Source organism: Phoenix dactylifera, chromosome 3, assembly GCF_051530095.1.
Source record: "Phoenix dactylifera cultivar Ajwa chromosome 3, Ajwa_hap1_PhDact_Kaust_v1.1, whole genome shotgun sequence".
Lineage (NCBI taxonomy): Eukaryota > Viridiplantae > Streptophyta > Magnoliopsida > Arecales > Arecaceae > Phoenix > Phoenix dactylifera.
This window is the reverse complement of record NC_143192.1, coordinates 51,148,030-51,170,955: the sequence shown is the minus strand read 5'-3', so window position 1 is coordinate 51,170,955 and position 22,926 is coordinate 51,148,030. Positions and strand designations below refer to the sequence as shown.

At 36.8% G+C, this 22,926-nt stretch overlaps 2 protein-coding genes, 1 non-coding gene and 1 pseudogene across 4 annotated transcripts; 3 read left to right on the top strand and 1 right to left on the bottom strand.

The window, feature by feature from the left end:
• Positions 1 to 1,068: 1,068 nt before the first annotated feature.
• On the top strand, positions 1,069 to 5,348 carry LOC103706418 (uncharacterized). The gene is made up of 5 exons (XM_008790515.6): positions 1,069 to 1,365; positions 2,082 to 2,195; positions 4,318 to 4,397; positions 4,521 to 4,645; positions 5,025 to 5,348. Exons 1-5 carry the CDS (start codon positions 1,313 to 1,315, stop codon positions 5,094 to 5,096), a joined length of 444 nt encoding a protein of 147 aa, XP_008788737.1. The 5' UTR covers positions 1,069 to 1,312; the 3' UTR covers positions 5,097 to 5,348.
• A 700-nt stretch (positions 5,349 to 6,048) lies between these two features.
• Positions 6,049 to 6,119, bottom strand: TRNAG-GCC (transfer RNA glycine (anticodon GCC)). Its single transcript has one exon. It is a non-coding gene; the product is annotated as a tRNA-Gly (tRNA).
• Positions 6,120 to 8,629: 2,510 nt separating this feature from the next.
• LOC103706410 (Ribosomal protein L35) lies at positions 8,630 to 14,106 on the top strand. The gene is made up of 4 exons (XM_008790503.5): positions 8,630 to 8,923; positions 9,341 to 9,438; positions 9,535 to 9,619; positions 13,659 to 14,106. The coding sequence occupies exons 1-4, from the start codon at positions 8,717 to 8,719 to the stop codon at positions 13,746 to 13,748; spliced, it is 480 nt and encodes a 159-aa protein (XP_008788725.2). The 5' UTR covers positions 8,630 to 8,716; the 3' UTR covers positions 13,749 to 14,106.
• A 3,298-nt stretch (positions 14,107 to 17,404) lies between these two features.
• On the top strand, positions 17,405 to 22,198 carry LOC103706400 (ruBisCO large subunit-binding protein subunit beta, chloroplastic-like; annotated as a pseudogene). Its single transcript, XR_016399969.1, has 13 exons — positions 17,405 to 17,786; positions 17,897 to 18,022; positions 18,755 to 18,892; positions 18,993 to 19,088; positions 19,333 to 19,575; positions 19,671 to 19,905; positions 20,057 to 20,225; positions 20,309 to 20,386; positions 20,472 to 20,543; positions 20,635 to 20,739; positions 20,955 to 21,047; positions 21,148 to 21,240; positions 22,061 to 22,198. The product of XR_016399969.1 is annotated as a ruBisCO large subunit-binding protein subunit beta, chloroplastic-like (transcript).
• Positions 22,199 to 22,926: the final 728 nt, after the last annotated feature.

The following is a 22,926-nucleotide window of genomic DNA, read 5'->3' as shown; positions in this document are numbered from 1 at the left end:
CATGTAATCTTTAAATTTTAGATGTCTGTGTGCATCTTAATTTGATGTATTTGAGAAACCTACGTGTCTCATAAAAGGGCTGTAATATTAATTATTATTTTTGGGTTTTAATCTGTGATGTGATGTACGTCAATGGTTGATCGATGTACAAGTATGAGATGCATGGCGCGATCTGAGTAGATGATGGCGATGGATCAAGGTGTTGATCAGAATCGAATCAAGGGTGCTCAGGATCGGATCAAGAGTTGAAGACGATCTAACCGATTGACGTACATATGTTTGTAATATGACCCAAACCGGATCCATGATCATCACCAGTTTAAATTTATAGCTTTTAATCATAGCTTTTAGCATTAATTGATATCTGCCTGCAATGAGCTTTAATTGCATGAGATGCAAATGTGAGCTGAGTGGGGTAGATTTTTACATTAGATGTAAACCTATGAGACCTAAAACCTCCTCAATCAATCGAGAGTGAACGATACATTGAGCAAGCCATATTTGATTAATTGATCTAATTGGTATCTAGGAGAGCATTAAAGGTGGTTACTTAATTAGGACTTTACTCTCTGAGTAAAGCGAGCCTCCCATCTACTTACCTCGCTAATTGATTGATTACCTTTGTGTTTGTAATATGACCCAAGAGACGACGGCATGCCAGTGCGGGAGATCTCCTCCGCATGAGAAAAGGCCCTATCCGCAACTACCCTCAGCTGAACTCTGCTGTCGTCGAAGACCCGAGCATATCTTTTTATCAGCTAGCCTTGGCATCATCGAAAAAGTAAGCACAGTCAATTTTTTAAAGAGAATACAAAAATATATTTGCTTGGACTTACAATGAGATGCATATTTTTAATATTGATATAGTATGTCATTCTTTACATATAACTCCTCACATAAAGTCTGCCAAACAAGATTGAGACCCTATTGAAGTATTATTTCATAAAGCCCATACAATAACTCTATTTGGTTGACAAATATTGTCTCTATGAAGAAGAATAGGCAAATCTACTGCTGTGTTGATTTTTTAAACCTAAATAAAGCTTAACCAAAAAGATGACTTCTTAGGTCTTTGGTACATCTTCTTGAGACAATTCGTGCTCAACTCCATGCCAGCTTCAATTATATATGAAGTTCGACTCGTATGAAGTCGGCAATCTAGGAGCCCACTTGATTTCAAGTTGTAAGCCACATATGCCGACTTCATCAAGCCCTTAACTCGCAGGTGGGATGATGCACTTGGGGCGGCGGTGGAGAAAATAATTAGAACCGTTTCCTTCTACGGCGGTAGCGCGGAGACGTACGTGGAGAGATGATACTGGCCCTCCTCTTCGCGAACACCGACGGCAACATCCTCATCGAGCGGTACGCACCCCACCCCGCTCCCGATCCCTTCTTCCCTAACTCTCTCTGTTTCTCCTCGGAGTCCTCTCTTTCTTTCTTTTGAGGAATCGCCCCGGGTTCTAAGGTTTCGGATCGCGCGTAGATTTCCTGATTTCCTTCTATTTTCATGTGATTCTCGTTTTTTGGGCGGTGAGTGGATGGAAAGATGACTTCCTGGTTGGATTTTAATGTCTGATAGGGTAATGAAACTAATTTGAAGCCTGATGCCCTAAATCTAGATCGAGGAAAACCTTGCAGTATAAATCAGATCATTGTATTATCTTTATTATCGTAGATTTCGTTATACCTAAAATCTTGCAGTTGAGCAGACAAAATCCTAGATCTGTAAATCATCTGGTAGTTCTTGAAGAGGAGATGGAACAGAAGGAATAATGTTATTGGCCTGATGAGACTGTTAAAGATTTGCTTTCGAACATTTTCCTGAAAACAGCTAATCAGTGCTCTTTGAGTTTTATTGCTGTAAGAACCTTAATGATATGCCTCGAAGTTGCATTCCTTGAAGAATTTGTTTTTTTTTTCCAGCATGAAAGACACAGTTAACGTTTTCAGTTAGCGAAATGATTGCTATAAGTGAAAACGTGTTAACTGTTTTTTTTTTTATTAGTCATCACATGGTTTGGAAGCACTAATGGGATGAGTGGAAACGCTAATGGCCTGTTGGTTTTACTGGTTTTCAGTTTTCATGGAGTGCCTGCAGAGGAGCGACTGCACTGGCGATCTTTCCTTGTGAAACTAGGAGCTGATAATCTTAAAGGAGCTAAAAATGAAGAGCTTCTTGTTGCTTCACACAAGTTTGCAAAATTCCCTTTCAAAAATTTAAGATTTTGAGTCGTATGGTATACAAGTATTGTGCATAAATTATTCTATTGACCTGGTACGAATTTGAGGGGCATGCATTATCATTCGAATTCTCTTGGAAATTTGGGATTAAAGTTGAAAAGAAAACATAAGGTTTGATCAGCTTAAAGTCTCAAAACTGTTGGCTTCCTCAAATGTTTAGTTTGTCACCTTAGGTTATTTTGTCATTTGCTTCATTTGATAGTTTTTATGCATATTTGATGTGTTGCTTTGTCCTTGAATTCTCTTCTTACATGTGGAGGATTTATCACCTGATACAGAGCACAAGTAACTTGTCAGTATATGTGGCTCTGTCATGTTATACTTGAAATATCTTGGATTTTCTTTTGTCGGCAAATGAAAAGAAAGGAATTACTCCTAAGATACCTGAGAAAAAAACTAAGTCATATGCAATATCAATAACCATCTGATATATCACTTAACAATCTTTCCATTAAATGCAGCAATTGTTTCAAATGCAGATGTCTAAGAAAGGGACCTTAAAAAAATAAAAATAAAAAGCAGATTTTTTGGTTTGTACAAATGGGTTTCCCTTCAAAGGCTGCCTTGGCATCAGTTTGAAGTATCAAGCTAATATATTTTTACAGAGCAACTGCTATATGTTGTCTGATGGTTTTCTTTTTTCTTTTCCTTTTTCTTTTTTTTCTTTTTTTTTTGTTTTTTTTTGGGGGTGGGGGGGTGGGGGTGTTGGGAAGTGTGGAGATGGAGTAGGTGGTATATGAAATGCCCTGAAACATGTGTAGGAGCATGAGTGAAATTCTGCTGGTGAAAGGTTGAATGGCACCTGAGATAGAAATTTGAAGCTTCTGATGTTCAGATCAGTAAACTTGGCCTGTCTTATCATTGGTAGACATGTATCAGTATTCTAATCTTTGCTGCACCTTAGGATTACTCATGACCGAAAACCTAAGAGCATATTAGTGTAAAACCCCATAGCTATTGTCTTCTTCAATTGTTTAGTGTTACATGAGCTTATCCTACCATCGTGGCATTGTTTTTAGTTGTTTTATGTATTTGGTGTCATGTCTTTGAAATCTCTTGGGTAGGAAGATTCAACACCTCAATACTACGAACGTATTATGGTGAGCCTATCTCTCTATTATGTCATATTTGAATATCTAGATTTGGTCTTGTTGGCAGTAGGAGAACATTTTCTTCTTTTTTTCAAGATACCAGGAATAAAATGTCAAAAGGGTGAGTCTTGGCACAATAGTGAGGTTGCTCCATTATGACCCGAGCATCACAAGTTCAAAACACAGAAATAGCCTCTCCACACATGTTGTAAGGCTACGTACATGTGATGCTCCCCAGACCATGCAAAGGCAGGAACCTCGTGAGATGCCGTTTTTTTGGAATACAATGACAAATTATATGTAGTATGTTTAGCCATCCAAGTTATCAAGTTTCTTTTCACCAAGTATGGTTATTTCCTAGAGGCACAACCTAACTCGAAAGATATTATTTCTTCCAAAAGAAGGAAGAGGAGGGGGGAGAGGAGGGAGAGAGAGAGAGAGAGCACATTTAGCACATAGAAATGGATCTGCCTTTTTTGTTATGTAAAATGGATTTTCCCCTGAAAGCTGCCTATTAATGGGGTGGAATTGTCACGTTATTAATGAAGGATATAATGTTGTATGGCATCTGATCTGGTTTTCTTCTTCTTCTTGGGCTTTGTGGGTTGGGGAGGATTTTCTCCTCCTTTTTGCTGGTTTGGGCTTGTGCTGGTGGGTGGGTTGGGGCCTTTTGGTTGGGTGGTGGTGGCTCATGACATGCTGTCTAAAACTGACAACTGATGGGGTCTTCTGCAGGGGTTGAAAATAGATACTATTTTCTGCGGATTGTAAGTTTGTTTCCTTGATAATAAGTTGGAAGCTTTGCTTACCATCTTCGCTGCTTTGTCTCATATTAGAACTCTGGGCAGGTGCATCCCTGCCAGTTTATGTGATTTACTGAATTATATGAGGGAGTCTACATGTTTTGAATATTTTACAGCCATACATGTAGAGTTATGCTTCATTTTCCTCTTCCATGTATTTAACTTTTTCCCTCTTTCAGGTCTGTGTATATTGTATACACCATCCTTGGAGATGTCTGTGTTTATGTTGTTGGCAAGGATGAGTATGACGAGCTTGCTTGTGAGTGTTTGGACTTTGGTTGCTTTATCAAATATGATCAACCTCTACAGGGTTGTCTCTATCTTAAGTAAAAACAATGTGACCTCATGTTTATGTTCTTCCTTGTATTTGATTGTGTTCAAGTGGCAGAAGTGATCTTTGTAATCACATCAACAATGAAGGATATTTGTGGAAAACCTCCAACTGAGCGCCTGTTCCTCGACAAATATGGAAAGATATGTCTGTGTCTTGATGAAATTGTTTGGAAGGTATAGAAACTATCTATACTTTTATCTTTCAACTGCTGATTTGATGAGTCTCTCTCTTCATTTCGGAGACTTTTATAACATTCACTGTTTTTTGATGCCTGTACCTATAACTTGACTTCGAGTGTGTAAACTATTGGCTCCAGGCTTGCTGGCCTTTTTATGTATGCCATATTCATATCAGCTATCCACCAAAGCTGTGGCAAATCCTCGGCTTAATAAAATATTGAAACTCCTAATTGATAGGAACTCTATTGATCATCAAGTTTTCTGTGCTGGTCTCATGAGAGCGGAAATATGCGTCTTATTTTAAGTGCATGGCAGCTTTTACACTGCCTGATTGTTCTAATTTTCTTGTTGTCCATTTTTGTTTGTTGTTAAGGGGACGCTGGAGAACGCCGACAAGGACAGGGTCGGAAAGTTGATAAGGCTAAAACCTCCTGCTGAGGCATGACTTGGAGACCTCTGGCGCTGTATCTGTCAGATCTATAAAACCAGATGGCCCATTTCATGGATCACCCTTAATGTTCTCTGTTCATTTCTCCCACATTGCTTTGTGTTTCACACTGTGTGTCGACCTTGTTTTATGCTTACTCTATAGTTCTCAAATGCAACAGTTGTCAATGGGTTTTGTGAAATGTTTCTTTTATTTATTTGTTTACTTTTGATATATCAGAATTCAGAAAATATATATCTCACTCTCCCACTCTCTCTTCCCTGCTATTGGAATTAAATGACAACCTAAATTATGTAGTCTCACCAATAACTATGCTTTTGCAGGAAATTTTTCAGCTAGAGTTTTCTGATGCTTTATGAGGATAATTGTTGTGGTGGAACTGCAGAGCTTCCTCCATCCAGTAGTTTCACCCATAACTATACTTTTGCAGGAATTTTTTTAGCTGGATCTTTCATCCAGATAACATTGATATCTATGCCTAATTCCTTATTGAAATGACGATAAATTGTGGCAAGTCTATAAAGTTAGTATTGGGTTTTACATGATTAAATCTAGGCCGAAAACATCAGATCCAGATTTATTACTGAACTAGGTAGCATGAACAGTGGATGATTAGAAAATAGCCTTTATGGACTGCATTGTGCTACGTAGTTAAGAGGTGATACGATCATGTTCCGAGGATTTCTTGATAATAGTTGGCAATGCGATTTTTATGTCATGATCCAACTCACGAAAGAAAGATCAATCTTTCTTCCATGCGAAAGGTACAATCCGGACCTTTGGATGACATAGTAATATTATTTAAGTTGGTAGTCAAAAATAAATATCAAACAGAACCCTCAATTATAATCTCACGACAAGGCTCACAAGTCACGACATGGTGATATATGTTTGTAAAACGTATGCGGTACATGTAAGTCTTAGAACCAAAAAGAAAGCAGCAAAAACTTGCACCAGCCGGGAATCGAACCCGGGACTGTACCGTGGCAGGGTACTATTCTACCACTAGACCACTGGTGCTTTGTATGACCTTGAAGTCAAACGATGTATTCTTGATGAGCCATTGTTTTCTTTCCTCGGCTGTTCGCCGCTTTGCACGAGATTCATCGAAAGTATGGAACATCTCATGCGTCAACTAAATTTATATATTTACGTCTGATTTGGTATCGCTTTTTATTATTATTATTATTATTTTTACAAGAATAAATTTTTATTTTCTTTTATTTTTAATTTTTGAAATGTAAATATATTTTGGTATGATTAATTATTTTTAAAAATATAAATATGATTATGGTGGTTAAGGCAACTAGGCATCAATAATGGCGGTGGAGGTAACAGAAGCGATAGTAGTAGTGAAGGAGAACCAACAATATGGTGGTGGTACAAGCAATTATAGCGACAATGATTGTTTAATAGAGATGGTGGGTGTGGATAATGGCAGCAATTACAATGGCAATGGTAAAGATAGAGTAACTATGGTAACCATTATAGTGTTGAAAATATTGACAACATTAATGACAACAACAACAATAATGGAGAGTGGCAATATAGAATTAATTATGGCAGCGATGGAGATGACAATTGCAGTCATAATAATGATGGTGCCATTAGTGGTGGTGATAGAAGATGCAAGTGCTCTATTTTTGAAAATAATAAAAATAATATTTTCTTATTCTTATTATTTTTAGAACTAATAAAAATATTTTTTTTTAAAAATAAAAAATAAATATAATAGCGCCAAACTTTTTTGTCTCGATTTTTCTGTGTTTCCATTTTCGAAATAAAAATTAATATATAAAAATGATGCCAGCATGTTTTGACTTTTCCGTACCAACTCTATTTTTTGTTTTGTAGTTGTTGTTTCTCTCCAAATTAGTGAAAGCACATGGAGATTAGCATCTATGGCATCACATTGCACCTCCTTGCTTCTGTTTTGCTGATTTCCAAAAGCTGGCCATTTTTAAGAAAATTAAAATGGTTTCGACCTAGGTCCAAATTAGTGTCTTTTTCTTCTTGATTTTTTTTAATAAATTGGATGATTTAAATTAAACAAAAAACAAACACAATTGAAGCGTATATTTTTTTCTTCCTGGGCCTCATCCCCGTTAGAAAATGTTCGATACGGACGGACAAATTTTACTCATACCCTCTCCACCCGTAGGGAGCCCCACCATGTAGCAGCCTCTTCCGCGTGTGAGTACGTCACACCAGCACCACCTAAGTACCGGCAGACCAGATGGCGATTCCACCGGATAAATCAGGCTCCGCATTTAATCGATGCACGCGCGTTTTGAAACTGGGCTACTCCGGTGGAATCTTAGCTCTGTTCCAACCATGCTACCACCAGGATTGTTTTTTTTGGGCTTTTGAAAATGATAGCAGCTGCAAGAGAACCTTACAATTTCAATACAAAGATGCTTTGTTTCATTGAACAAAATTGGATTTTAAATCTCTGCGGTGAAAGAAAAAGGCAATGCCGAAATACATGCATCCATTCGCGATCCCCATCCGATAATCCCCTCGTTGATATCTAAATGAAGCCGTACGATGTTCCCCACTGGATGATCCAAAGGAGCCAGCGTAGGACAATTTTTATGCCAACGGTCCGGAAGGTGGTCCGAGATGTACTTAGAAAGAGCCTGGAGGGAGCCCAATAATCTAAATGCTTTCTCATACAAATGGACCAACAAATTGGCGTCCATGTAAACTACTTCGTTAATAGATTGCAAGGGTCATTTAAGCTATCTGAAGTATCCATTATTGCTAAATACCGCATGCTCATTTGATCGCTAATTTGCAATTTAAAATGAGTCATGTATATGTCTCCCAAAAATTTACTTTTTATACTTTGTGAGAGAAAAAAAGCACTATAATTTCTATCGAGCCAACATACAATGTAACAGTAGCTCGAGCAAAAGCCATAAATTGGGACACATGTTGAACTTCATTAAGTCGACAAAACTAATAAATTTCTCCAAAATGTTATTTTACTCTTGATATGCTACTTACCATTTTTTCTTTATTCCTCGTGACTCAAGGTTAAATTTTTTTTTGATCTATATCTTATTCTTGTAAAATTTTATGCAAAACTCTTCACTTGTTCTTCGGCGTATAAGTCACGTACAATGAGTCGGTCTAAATTCTTTCAAATTTAAGGGAACCATAGGGCACTTACTGTATGGTTGTATCAGGCCTTTTCATTCATATATTGGTACGAAAACTTAATCAAAAGTTTTATGAGGATAATGTATATAATTCAGACTCGACTCGATAAAATCAGACAAGATATCAAGCTGCGGGGTCACAATCAAGAGCCTCTTGGACCAGATCTAGGTCCACCTAAATTCTTATTTCTTAGTGGCTTTGGACCTCATCCAATTTACCCCAATTTTACCACCAGATCCATTTGGGCAAATTGACGAACCCGGGTCAAGCCTCTATTGCCTAAGAGAAAGAGATCCAACCGGTTGCCCAAAATGACCCCCACTGTCTCCTTTCCTGCCCTAACGTTCCCACCCTGCCCCCGCGCCGGCTGATTTCCTTCCCAAAATACTTCCTACAAAAGTTGAATATTTGTTTCGAGGGAAATCTTTTCATCCCGAAGGGGAGGAGGAGCGATGCAGCGATGGTGCATCAAGCTCGGCCGCCACTTCCTATCCTCTTCCCGTTCTGCCCTCCGTCCCATCCCTCCCCGATGCCTTGAACCGGTGGCATTTCCAGCAAATACGCCGATCCTCAGGCCCGTTTCCTGGGACCCATCTCCCGGGGCATCCCGCCCCCAGCTTCTAGGATTAGGGTTTTTCCCTCCCTCTCCACTTCTTGGGGTAAGCGCGAGATTTTAATTGATTTTTCTTTCCTAAAGTTTGGTCTTGCTTTTTCTTTTCAAATCGAGGAGACTGGTTTCTCCTGTTTTTAATTACAAAATTTATGTTTTTTAGATTCTTTTTTGATTGATTATGCTAGCATTGCTTTTCTGTAAAATTTCTTTTCTTGAATCGTTTTTCTAACTCGAAGAGAACACCATCTGCTGTTTTTGTTAATAAAGTTTGGGATTTTTGTTTAATTTCTTGATTTATTATGGGAATGAGTCGTATTCGCTATAAGTTCTTTATTCTTGGATCTGAATGGATCGGTTAGCCCTCCTTTCTTTTATTTTCTCAAAAGAAAAGGTATTTTGATGATTTTTTATTGACAGTGTTATGAGTTCTGTGGGTTTTATTGGTGCTTTAATGTGGTTTCAGGCGATGCAAGCCCGGCATTATGCAGCCAAGGAGAAATCAAGAGCTCCAATTACGCCAGCTACTTCGAAAGTGAAGAAATACAAGCTTAAAGCTTTCTCGTGGGTTTGCTTTTCCTTTCTATTTTTTAGGGGTTTAATTGATTTCTCTTTTCTTTGATTATCTAATGTTTCCTCTTTTTGTTTTTTGGGTTTTAGATCTTTTAAGTTCAGATTTAGGACTATGAAGGATGGAAAGATCCGGCGGTGGAGGGCAGGAAAGCGACATAATGCGCATTTGAAGGTAGCCTTTTTATCCCCCTCTTCTGTAATAGATGCATCTGCTCTGGTCGTGCCTTGAATATAGTTGTAATTTAGTAGCAGAAACGTTGGCAACATAGCAGTAAGATCTTAAGTGGATCATTTTATTAGAATTATGATAGCCATAAACATCATGGCTGTTGTAGTATTGTAATATTAGATCTTGCTATATATAATATAGCATGCATGAGATGAATTCATCCATATACTTGGCTTTTTTATACTAAAATGAGGTAGCTTGTTGTCATATGCTTTCTCCTAAGTAAAATCTTTTACTTTTATGATTCATACACTACAATAGTCTGATTCTAATACATGACGCATGCATGAAAGAGAATTACATGTGGATTCAGATCAACCAAAACCAAAACTGATGTGTTGGGCATCTGGATTTTCTGTAACCCAAACCATAAGTATAGGCTTTTTCTTTGTCCTTTATTGCTGTCAAAGGTTACGTCTAGATATCCTTCTCACATATTGTTGTCTTATTAGAAATTTATTCATGATGTCTCAGCTATTAATTTGTAAATTTGATTTGATCGATTACAAATTCTAAAAGATGAGTTTTGGCTCGTTGGATACATGAGAGTTTGGGCTTTGATTAGTTGACAACGAGGTTGCACATGATATTTGTTAATAAAGGCTTTTTCTGGTATTCCATCATGTGTTGGAACAATTTACCTAATTAAACCTTAACTCTGATTTCAAGCTGATTTCTTGATTGAATTAAGACTAGTTTTGGTTTTATTATGATAAAACTTTCTCATATTAAGGAACTAGAAGTTGTTTTGGGGTAGTGGCCTTTCCTGCTACCTTTTTGTATTGGGAAAGTAATAGTAAGGGCCATTCAGAGACATGTTCTGGGTCTCCATCTACTGAAGGAAGAAGTCTGGTCTTAAGGTTGGATGGCTTTTAATTTTGTTATTGTACAAATGGCTATTCAAGCATTCCACTTCTTACAAAAAGAAAATCATCAAGTTCTTGTTCCATTTATGTTGATTTTTATTAATCTATTCATAAATGTGATTATCTCTTGAATTAATAGTACTAGAGCTAACATATTCCTTCTTTAATCAAAAAAAGTAGAATACATTCTAACGTAAACATTTCCGCATTTAGCATCAATCTGTTCTTTGCTGCTATAGCTATTGGTCTAACTTGCTTCTTCTACTATTGCTTTTGTCATGGGGCAGAATTGAGCTTGAATCCTATTAAACCCCATGCCATTCCCCCTCTCTCTCATTCATACTCATGCATGCGTGCATGCACACTCTGTTTGCATGTATAGTTTCTGTGATGACTAGCTTGCATTTGTTGGTGAAAGAAAGAGAAAGTTAAGATCATGACTTCAAGCTAGCTATCTTAATGAATCTGGATCTATTTTATATTATCTTAACATACCACTTTATTGTTTTGAACCAGCATGAATACATCCTTTAGTTATAATCACATGTCACTGAAAACTTATGATTTTCTTCTTTAAATCATAAGGAACGGACTGCGTAAATAGCTTTTTGCTGCCAAAAAAAAAAAAAAACTAGGCCACCCCAAGGTCACACTTTTTTTTTTTATCTGATGGAGGGAGACATGAATGAGATGAGTTACAAAGAAACCTTAACATTAGTTCCTCAAGACACTTGATACTTTCAAACTGAATGCCTTTTATTTTTTTAAAATAAAAATTTAATGCCATAGTTGGCCAACCATAAACAAGAGTTGTATGAGTGATTATTGGTATCTGCTTAGAATTTGACATGTACCTTGGTTAGCTTTACTGTTTTCTGTCCATCATGGTACTAAGGAGAAGCCCTTAAACAGTCTCCATTCATTCTAGAATCTGAAACTTCCAGTGCTCCGGTGAACCAAAACTAATCCATAGCACTTGTCCATTCATCAGATCAAATCTGGATTAAATAAGAACATGTTAAATAGAGATGATTGTAGAATTATAATCTGTTAGGCCTCAATTAGGAGAGAAGATAGCATTTTTTCTCCTAAGCCAATAGGTTCCCTATGCAAAGTCCCAGAATCTAAGAATAAATCAAGGGAAAAGCAATGCAGCTGCACCATAGAAAGTTAACAACAATGACAACCAGCTTAACAGCGACCTTTCAGTAATGAAGTGAAATTCAGTCCTAATATGTTATGAATAACCCACATTGGACAATCTTGAGATTTCATCGACTATCTTCCATGCATCTTGAACATTTTATTTTGAGTGTTATGGAGTCTCTTTCCTCTAAACCATCCATTAGAAAGCTATGGTATCTTTACATGCTCACTCACATCTAAGTGACCTCTCTTGCAGTGATATCATAGAAGCTGATTGTAGGGTTTTTTTTACAAGTAATCCACTACGGATGTCATATAGCTCGAATAATCATATGCTATAATTAATTCACTTTGAGCTGACCTATTTCTAAACAATTGAAGAGAATGCATGTGGCATGTGCTTATGCTCATCTAAGTTGTCGACCGTATCTTGAGCTTCCAATTAGCAACTGTGATAAAATATCGGCGTGAATTGCTCCTCTCAATGGTCAGACCACAAAGTTGATTTTCAATCTTATTGACAAAAATGCTTTGGAATTCTAGAAAACAAAGAAACCAGTTTGTAAGTCGGATGTAGTGTAGTATTTCTTCCTTATAAAATCAGGGCGTCAAATGTTGTAACTTGGCATTGAATTTGGTGAATTCAAATCATATTGTTCCCCTGAATAATGGAGTATGGTTTATGTTTAATTTTAAATTAATTTAATGGTGTTGATCAACTGTTCATATGTCAAATTTTCCTCTAGGGAATACTAATGCTGGATAGAACTATACAAGTGATTTATATGAGTATGATACTGGATTGAATAATTTTTCTGATCTTTTTGTAATTTGATATATGCATTCCTACTTTTTGCTGGTGCAATTCTCTTGTTTCTGCTTCCTGAAGGGAAAGAAGAGCAATATTTATCAAAGATAGGAGAGCCTATAGACTTGTCAAGAGTGAAGATGATTTAGAGAGCAATATTTTTCTTTCTTTTCCTCTTCTTTTCTTTCCTTTTTTTTCGCATGCATGCATGTGTATCAAAACTGGGTTGAAGTGGAGACATATGGGGGCGGTCATCCTTCCAAGTAATTTGCGCTTGCTTATGGCAGACATACAATATATAATACAGTCATCAAATTGTTGGTGGATTTGCAAATTTAAGCCTCAGTAAAATCTTGTTCAAAGCCATCAGGGAGGAAAAAATAAACAAGAAAATGGATATACCCAATTTGCAACTATATTTTGCAGAGTGAGAAACTTATGTCTCTCTTTTTTACAACTGTGCACAAATTTCCTTTTCCGAACTTTCTAGGACATGCAAAATAACTGTTTTAAAAGATTGCTTATATTTGCAAGTGGTATGATTGGTGCAAACTTTTGTTTTGTTATAATTTTTCCAGATATGATACCCTGCAAGTGAGTCGTTATTATTCTAGTTACATCTGGCTTTGTGAGAACAATTGCCATTGTTCTAGTCACTATTATTCTAAATATCCACAGGAACAATTGTCATTCGAGTCCAAGGTCCACAATATTAGGGTGCTGTGTGGTTGCGTGAGTCTTCTCCTTGCTTTATTTCTTGTTCTTTAGGCAAGCTATAAAGGCATTCATAAAAAAATAGTAAAAGGGAGCTACAAACTGCTTCTAAAGGATAGAGGAGACAACAAGGGAAAGGAGTCCCCTAAATTTGGTCAACACAAAAGAAACCTACTGCACATTCATCCTTTTTGTTCTTATGCTAATGTTTCATCGTTCTGAGTGGATGTTGATTAAGTTGCAAATCCTCAGTGTGTTTTGTGTTGGCAAGAGGCAGGACCTCTGTCCTGCCCCTCTTTTATATCTCCCTACTCTGTTGGAGGGAAGCTTCTGGTGTTAATAGTTGTTGTATTTATGTTTCATTATTAACTCTTTCAAAGCAGGATTTTTTTGACCTTGTACCGGCAATATTGCATTTGTGCTAAAATTGATATCATGGTTGTTGCAGACCAAGAAGGCAAAGAGAAGGCTTAGAAAGCCTGGGGTTGTACATGCAGCTTATGCCAAAGTGATTAAGAAGCTAAACTTTTGCGGCTAGAGCTTTAGGGGGGATTTTTTTTTTTCTAATTTTTCCTGAAGGCAGTATAACAAATTTTTTTTTTCTCTTCGAACTGATATTTGTAGCCCCTGAATTTTTTCGTGATGTAACATCTGCAAGAAACTATGCTTTTTTAGCTGGTACTTGTGCCCATGTCATGGCTACTTCTGATCACGAATGCCATGATAAAGAAACTCATTGTAGGGCTTTCTTATCTTTTATAAGGGATTTATATGCAAAATCCATAAATCAGGATTATATTTGTTGCTTATTGACTCAGTTGATGATATTGATACACTGAGTTTGCAGGATCATTTTACGGAGCAATAAAATTTCTACCAAAGCTTCATTTGTTTTCCTCTCTCTCTCTCTCTCTCTCAAGTATACCGTTTGCTACCTTTTTCTACTGTTTTGAGTATGCCCTCTCATATATATATATACATACATACATACATATATATATATATATATATATATATATATATATATATATATATATATATATATATATATATATATATATATATATATATACATATACATACATACATACATACATATATATATATATACATATACATACATACATACATACATATATATATATATACATATACATACATACATACATACATATATACATATACATACATACATACATATATATATATACATATACATACATACATACATATATATATACATATACATATATATATATATATATCTATATATATGCTGCATAATGCCAGTCTTCTATGACATGGCTCGGGGGCTCCACGTTGTGGCAATCGGATTATTGATTTGCATCTTTAATGAGGCAGATTCGCTGCTCTTATATTTTACTTCAACATGTCATCAGTTTTTTTCTTTCAAAAAAGTTATAAAAAGAGAAAGATTGGAAAATTATAAGAACCGATGTGGCATAGAGATTTAACATAAATTGCACATCAGAGCTATGCGTATTGGGCAGAGGGATAACTTTGGGGCAAGCATTTTCTGAGTCTCCTGGTTTTGTTTTATTTTTAGGTTATTTTAAAAATAAACTGAGAGGTCAGATACTTCAAAAGAAGCAACTACATGGAATGAAAATAAGTACAATATCTAGCATCATACTAAGGCCCGTCTGGCAGGGTTTTTGGAAGAGCTTTTCAAAAGCACTTTTAGATGGCAAAGCTAAAACAATTTTTTGAGATGAACTTTATTTTGAAGCTTCTTCAGAAAAGTATTTTTTTGGCCCAGTTGTAGAGTTATAAATTTTTTTTTTGAATAAAAATACCGATGATAAAATATAACAATTATATAAATAATAATATTAATATATAATAATAATAATTATAATATTTTATATCTTTATTATTGTATTATATTATAAATATAATATAATATTATATTATATCATTATATATTAATATATTATGTTATATAATATCAAACGATGTTATATTATTATACTATAATATACAATATTATATTACTCTATTATAATAATATTATATTACATTATAGTAATATTATACTACATTATATATTTATGTATTAATACATATTATATTTTATTATACTATATTGTATAATACTATGCAATGTTCTTTATGATTGGTTTGTCAAACTAAAAATATTTTCTTAATTTGTTTACTAAATACATATTAAAGTCTCACAATATTTTAAAAATGTAGTTACTAAACTGCAAATAACTTTTTATAAAAATTCTACCTCAAAAAGCTCTACTTTTGAAAGCTCTGCTGCCAAGGGGCCTAAATCAAGTGAGTAAAATTTGAAGGAAAATTTGAGCGCAAGATGAGATCCATATTGGTATTTTTCTTGGAACAAGCAGGGTAATCTTTCGAATTTATATATTAATTATATAAAATAACTAATTAATTTGTAATTTCTTTTGAATAGTTAATTTATTTTATATAAATAAATAATTAAAAAATCGTGAAGAGGGACAACGGTTGGATTAGGGGAGCCGTGGGGCATTGGTCTCCTGGCTAATAAAAGAGTGGAGAAGTTGTTTGGTAAAAAAAAAGAAAAATTATAATGAAGAATAATTTTATCAACATAGAAATTTATTCTTTACATGCTTCATCCATCTTTTTTTTTTTTTTTGCATCCTTTCAAAAAAAAATATTTTAAATAATGGTTAAAATTATAACCCATTCATCCTTCCTCGTAATCCCAGCCAAACACAGGGCTTTTTTTTTTTTTTTTTTGCTAAGAACACAGGGTTAATACCGCGCATTTAGATGGCTTCGACCGTTGCTTTATGTTATTTGGTGCGGCGGCAAGGGGTAGAAAGTGAGAAGAAAACGTAAGGGTTCAAAGGAAAAGGTCGGTACTCGACAGAATAGGAGAATGGAAGCCTACAAAGAGAGAGAGAGGGAGAGAGAAAGAGTGAAGCAGGGAAGGAAGATGAACGCGTTCAGGTTAGCGGGGGACATGAAACATCTCTTGAGCATCATATTGCTCCTCGATAGGATCCGCGCCATGAAATCCTGCGCTGGTACTCTAGGGTTTCTTTCCCCTTCCGATTTCTTTCCAACGAATCATTTATATGCTTGGTCTAGGGCGCGAAGGAATGTAGAGCTAAAGCGCTGCCTCGAGGGTCGTGAAAGTAAAAGAGCACGGCTTTCTTCCCCGTCTGCTAGATTGTTCCAGAAGGGCGAGAGGAAACCGATGCATTCCAAATCCAACGGCCGAGGTCGTCCTGAGCACCGGGGCCAGCCCTGAAACCGGCTCCTCTTTTATAAAACCTCATCTCGTTTCCCCTCCCTCCCACTCGCCGGAGTCTCTCCCACATCTTAGGAGGCGAGATTTATCTACCAAGAATCACCCCAAACCCTAGCACTTGCTGTCCGGAGCTCATCTCAGGTTGCATTCTCCTTCTCTCCTGCTGCATTTTCTCCTATTTGGGTTATTCTTCTTCCTGTATGGGGACTGGGATTGTGGCTTTGGGTTTGGGATGCATTGGCTCTGTTGCTGTTTCGTTTCTTCTGAGAAAAATTCGAAAAAGATCGGATTTTGGATATCCCGTGAACCTATTGGGTTGGCTTCTGGATCCAGAGTTAAGGATTTATGCTGCAGTAGCACATAACAAGGGGGAATCTATGAGAATCTTTGGATACTTGAAGATACATGCAATGAAGGTGGATTTTGTTGGGATTTGCGGGGGTGTTTGTCGATCTTTTATGCATTTTTTGGGAGTTATCTCTGTATTTGAGCGGGTTGGTTTGTAAGAGGGTTAATCTATAGAACGGAAGGCACTTAAAAAGATGAGAAAAAAATTACAGAATTTAGAAGAAGACTATTGCTATAGTGCGACAATGGCGTAAGAGCTTTAGCATCATGCTTCTCTTTGTTGCCGTTCTGTCACTAATTACTGTAGACTAGAGAAGATCGTATTTTGGATACCCTGTGAAGATATTGTATTGGCTTTACCCCATGATATGAAAGTATCATGGGGTGCCCAATGTGCCAATAATTTTGTAGATCTAAAACTAAATTCCTGGTAGTGCTACGGTAACAACGCTTTATTCCATTTTCCTTGTTAGTTACCCTTGGTAACCTTGTGTCATCAAGACATTTAGAATTCTCTGCTTATCTTCTTCGTGGGTTTATAAAGGTTTTCTTTTTCTTCTTATTTTCCTCCATTGTTATTGTGACATTGTTGTTTGATGTTTTGCCTGACAAAACCGTTTTCCTATTTCGTACCTGAGTCCCTTCTGTAATTACGTGGTTAAAGTTTGGGGACAATTGATATGCCTTTGTACTCTGTCAAACAGGAAATGGCTTCTACTTTCAGCACCATGTCTACAATTGTCTCTGTGGCTTCTCCCAGCAGTTTTGTCACTGATAGGAAGCTCTCAGCTTCTGCTCAAAGGTCCTCTTTCTCTTCTCTTGCTTCCATATCTTCTAGTTCTCTAAGCGGCAGGAGTCAGAACTTGCATCTACAAAAAAAGATGTAACTCTAGAATCAGGGCAATGGCCAAGGAATTGCACTTTAACAAGGATGGATCAGCCATTAAGAAGCTCCAATTAAGCTCTTATATATATATATATATTACAATGTTTTAATATTGTGATGATGCTTTCTTTTTCCACTCCACTGACATGACACTCATATATACTTAATTCACTTGTGTCAGACTGGAGTTAATAAGCTTGCAGACCTCGTGGGGGTCACTCTTGGCCCAAAGGGCAGGAATGTTGTTCTTGAGAGCAAATATGGGTCGCCAAAAATTGTCAATGATGGTGTCACTGTGGCCAAAGAGGTATTATATATGATAAGATTTTATGTGACTTACTATTTAAGGATTTTAACTTGTAATATTCTGATGGCATGGTTCATCAGAGATATGTGGATAATTTCTAGTTAGTCATGTGAAAATTCTGGGGATTCACACACTATCTTTAAGCACGATTTTAACCATATATTCTATTGAATTTGGAGTAAATAGGGACATTATGTTGTACTTAAGAAGACTGGAGAGTCAATGATTTGCTTGTCCATTATGTTCTCTGCTCCCCTTTATTTTTGTTCCAGATACCCATATTTAGAAGCATTTCATATTGATGTGCATGGTAATGCTTGTTGATATGGTTTTGTTAGAAGATGTCCATATGTAACTGTCATTTGTTTCTCTTTTTCTTCTTTCCTTTATCCAGTAAATTTGAGTGGGGATTGTGGGGGAGAACCCTTTCTCTTTTGTAGCTTTCTTGTTGAGCTTGAAGTGAGTTTCTATTAGTTCTCAATTCCTTGTAACTGATTCTCCCTAATTCGTCATGCACTGTTGCAACTTTGTCACTTATTTCGGAAACGTCTCATCAAAACTTTTGCTTGGACATTTAATATCTTAATGAAACGTAGTTTATCACTTTCTAAAGCTCCTGATTTGCTTGCCTACACATGGGATGACATTTTAAATGCTGAAACTGAACTAAGACTTGATGTTTCTTTGCTAATCATTGGTTTAGAAATGCACTTATAATTCGTGGTGTGTTAGGTTGAACTAGAGGATCCTGTGGAAAGCATTGGTGCTAAGTTGGTAAGGCAGGCTGCTGCAAAGACCAATGACTTAGCTGGGGATGGGACAACTACTTCTGTTGTTCTTGCTCAAGGTTTGATTGCTGAAGGTGTTAAGGTTTGTAACATATTCCTGTCCATCTGATAACCTCATTTTCATGAGTGGATCTTGAAGAGGTATTACATTATTATCTGATAAATCCCTGTGGTTTATGCAGGTGGTTGCAGCAGGTGCAAACCCTGTTCAGATAACCCGAGGTATTGAGAAGACAGCCAAAGCTCTAGTTGCAGAACTCAAGCTGATGTCAAAAGAGGTATGTGCAGGGTGCTTGAAGAGAAAATTTTCAAATATAACACATTTGGTTCTCACATTGCTCCCAGCACTTTGATTGCATTTCTAATTAAATAATGTTATACCTAGCCTAATAGCTGTTTGAAGTCTTCCAGCAGTTTCCACACAACTGAATGAGCTGCTCGGAATGCTTTAGTTTGCAATTTCTGTGGTGTTACAATTACAATGCACATAATTGCACCAGTGCATATATTTCAATATTGCAGGTTGAGGACAGTGAACTAGCCGATGTAGCTGCCGTAAGTGCTGGAAACAACTACGAGATTGGAAACATGATAGCTGATGCTATGACTAAGGTTGGTAGGAAAGGGGTGGTGACACTCGAAGAAGGGAAAAGCGCTGAGAATAGCCTCTATGTTGTAGAAGGAATGCAATTTGATCGTGGTTACATCTCTCCATACTTTGTAACAGATAGCGAGAAAATGTCAGTTGAATATGAGAACTGTAAGGTTTGTAATTAATTTGATATGGTTATGCATTGTAGTTTAACTCTCTGCTTTCATTTTGATGCTAATATCTTAATTTATGACCTTTGCCTTTTCAGTTGCTTCTTGTAGACAAAAAAATTACAAATGCAAGAGATCTTATCAATGTTTTGGAAGATGCAATTAGAGGGGGATATCCTGTCTTGATAATTGCTGAAGACATTGAGCAGGAAGCTCGTGCTACCCTTGTTGTAAATAAGCTCAGAGGTGCATTGAAGATTGCTGCACTTAAAGCCCCTGGATTTGGAGAACGCAAAAGTCAATACCTTGATGACATTGCTATCCTTACTGGAGGTTGGACCTTTTTTTTTCTCAAAAAAAAAAAAGTGATTCTAAATCTATAGTGGAAATATAATTTAGTGATGCTGTTAAATCTACACTGCACTTTGCATCAACAATTTTCTCCATTTTATAAGAGATCCTGACTGGCTATTATTGTGCGCAGCAACTGTAATTAGAGACGAGGTAGGGCTTGCCTGGATAAAGCTGACAAGGCGGTTTTGGGTACTGCTGCAAAAGTTGTGCTAACCAAAGATTCAACCACCATAGTTGGTGACGGTAGTACTCAAGAAGAAGTAACCAAACGGGTTGCACAAATCCATAATCTGATTGAGGTTTGATTTCCATTATCAGCCTAAATTGTTTGTTAATTTGAAACCTGTTAGATGGCCTAGATAATATGAATCTCTTTTCTCAGGCTGTTGAGCAAGAATATGAAAAGGAAAAATTAAATGAGAGGATTGCAAAGCTCTCTGGTGGAGTTGCTGTCATTCAGGTATTTGATTTTGGACATATTTCATTTATATGCTGATAATCAGTTAGTGTGACATATGAGTAATTGTGTTCTTGAATGTGAGCAGGTTGGTGCACAAACGGAGACAGAACTTAAGGAGAAGAAATTAAGGGTTGAAGATGCTCTCAATGCTACCAAGGTATGTTCTAAGGCACTGAATCGTGTTTCAGGCCCCTGCTATGGTTATGGCTTTGTGAAATATTTTGTTGACCTTTTGCATTCATGCACAGGCAGCTGTTGAGGAAGGCATTGTTGTTGGTGGTGGTTGTACCCTTTTGAGGCTTGCAGCAAAGGTTGATGCCATCAAGGATACTCTTGAAAATGATGAACAAAAGGTCAATGATATATGCAATCCCCCCTTCCTCCCTAGTTCAACTTTGGACCATCTATCATCACTTCTCTACTTTAGTTTTTTTACCTCACACGTCGAAAGAAAGAGGAAATGAGGTGATATCAGTGCCAACATGAAGTGCGCAAAACTGGACCGTCATACAGCAACTTGTCATTGTGTCTTGAATGTCCACCTCATGTTGGTTTGAATGGATTGCAGGTTGGAGCTGATATAGTAAAAAGGGCTCTGAGTTACCCGTTAAAATTGATTGCAAAGAATGCTGGAGTAAATGGAAGTGTTGTCATTGAGAAGGTATTAATTTCTTGCCTGAAAACTACTGAATTGCTGTTGTGACAATTGTTTTGCTGCTGCTTTCGTGTTTGGGGTTCTTCACCACTGTTCATTGTTTCAGGTCCTTTCAAGTGACTATTTCAAATATGGTTATAATGCTGCAACTGGAAATTATGAAGATTTGATGGCTGCTGGAATTATTGACCCAACTAAGGTTGACTCTTCCTCCTTTGGGTCATGCTTTTGTTCTTGTGACTTGCATGTTGTTGCCCAATATGGACCTTCCTGATCTTTTTTCATGAAATGGTCTTGCAACTGGTATTATAGGCAAAACACTAGAATTGTATTGGTGGCAATATTTTTCCCAAGGGTATCTATGTAAGCCTTGAACCTTGGATGCTTTGGGAAACTGCCTTCTTGGGGGCTCTTGTTAGCCGTATGTTGTTCCTAGAACAGTATGCTTTTTCTTTTCCTTGGTTTAGTCTTAATCAATTTTACTAAATTGTGCTTGAAGTTCGGAGGCATATTTTGTAGAAATTCCATGATTGATTAAACCTTTGGTTGCTTTCAACTGTTTTACACAGTATTTGCATAAACATTATAATACAACTTATTTGCAGATAACACTACCTTTAGATGCAACGGCGGTTGATATAAATCTTTAATTATTCTCTCTCTCCTTTTAGTTTGTTTATTAAGATTTTCTGAAATAGCATCTCCATGCAGATACTTCATCATCAGTCCTCATTTACTCTAGATGTGTGCTATAATTCTATTGTGAGTTACAGTTGTAGCTCTTATGCCTTTTGAGTTTCCTGCTGTGAAATATAGTGACTCGGCAAGCCTGAAGCATCTTCAAGTTTTTAATCAAATCTTTGGGTCAGACAGATGATGGATGACTCCAGTAGTAGCAATATCAGATGTTTTGAATATGAAGTTTAGTTTCCCTCATCTTGTAATAACTGGATGATATATTGCATTATTTTGAAGCAAGAAGTAAAATGTTAAATCCCACCTTTCTTTGATAAAATCAGGTTGTGAGGTGCTGCCTGGAGCATGCAGCTTCAGTTGCAAGAACATTCCTTACTTCAGATGTTGTGGTGGTTGACATCAAAGAACCAGAGACAGTGCCTGCAGGGAATCCGATGGACAATTCAGGTTCTACCTTCTGAATTCTAATCATTCTCTCTGCTATCCCTGTTCCTTTGTTATCAGAAACGCATTCTAATGGTCTTGTTTTTCGGTTTCCATCCAGGTTATGGCTACTAATTTAGCTGTGGGATACCAGGGAATGGAGAACCTGTTCCTAGGTAGTAACTGTCATGTTGGTTTTTTTGCATTATTTTGAATGAGAGCTCCATGAGGTTAGATTAGCATTCTTAAATTCTTGCAGCGGCACTATAAATGTGGTTAAGCTGATTGCAGCATTTTGTACTATCTTTGAGGAACCAAATTTAGTTTTTTTTTCTCCATCTCACGAATTTGTTTAGAAAGATGCGCAAATTAACCATGGATGTCTTGGATGCTTTGGTCAGCCTTGCAGGCCCTGCATAATTTTCCTTGTTATTGGGAATGGTAAAAAACTGATAGAGAGGTTCCTGGTCGGTCGCCTTGTTTCTAACAATTTTGGAGTCATACGAGCTTTGGACATTGGCTTTATAATTAGAGAGTATCAAATTGTCTGCTCCTCAGAACATTTATTCAGAGTGAAGTGTAGGCCGAGCTGGGTTTTCCTCAACCTGTTCCTTTTGGATTCAGAATTTACGAGGCTTTTCCTGACCTTTTTGATGGAATATAGGTCAATAAGTTTGGAGGTGCTCGAGCCTGATGCGATGCATGACTGAAGTAGGTGTCATGCTCCAAATGAAGAGGGTACAACTCACGATAACACGAAGTCAAA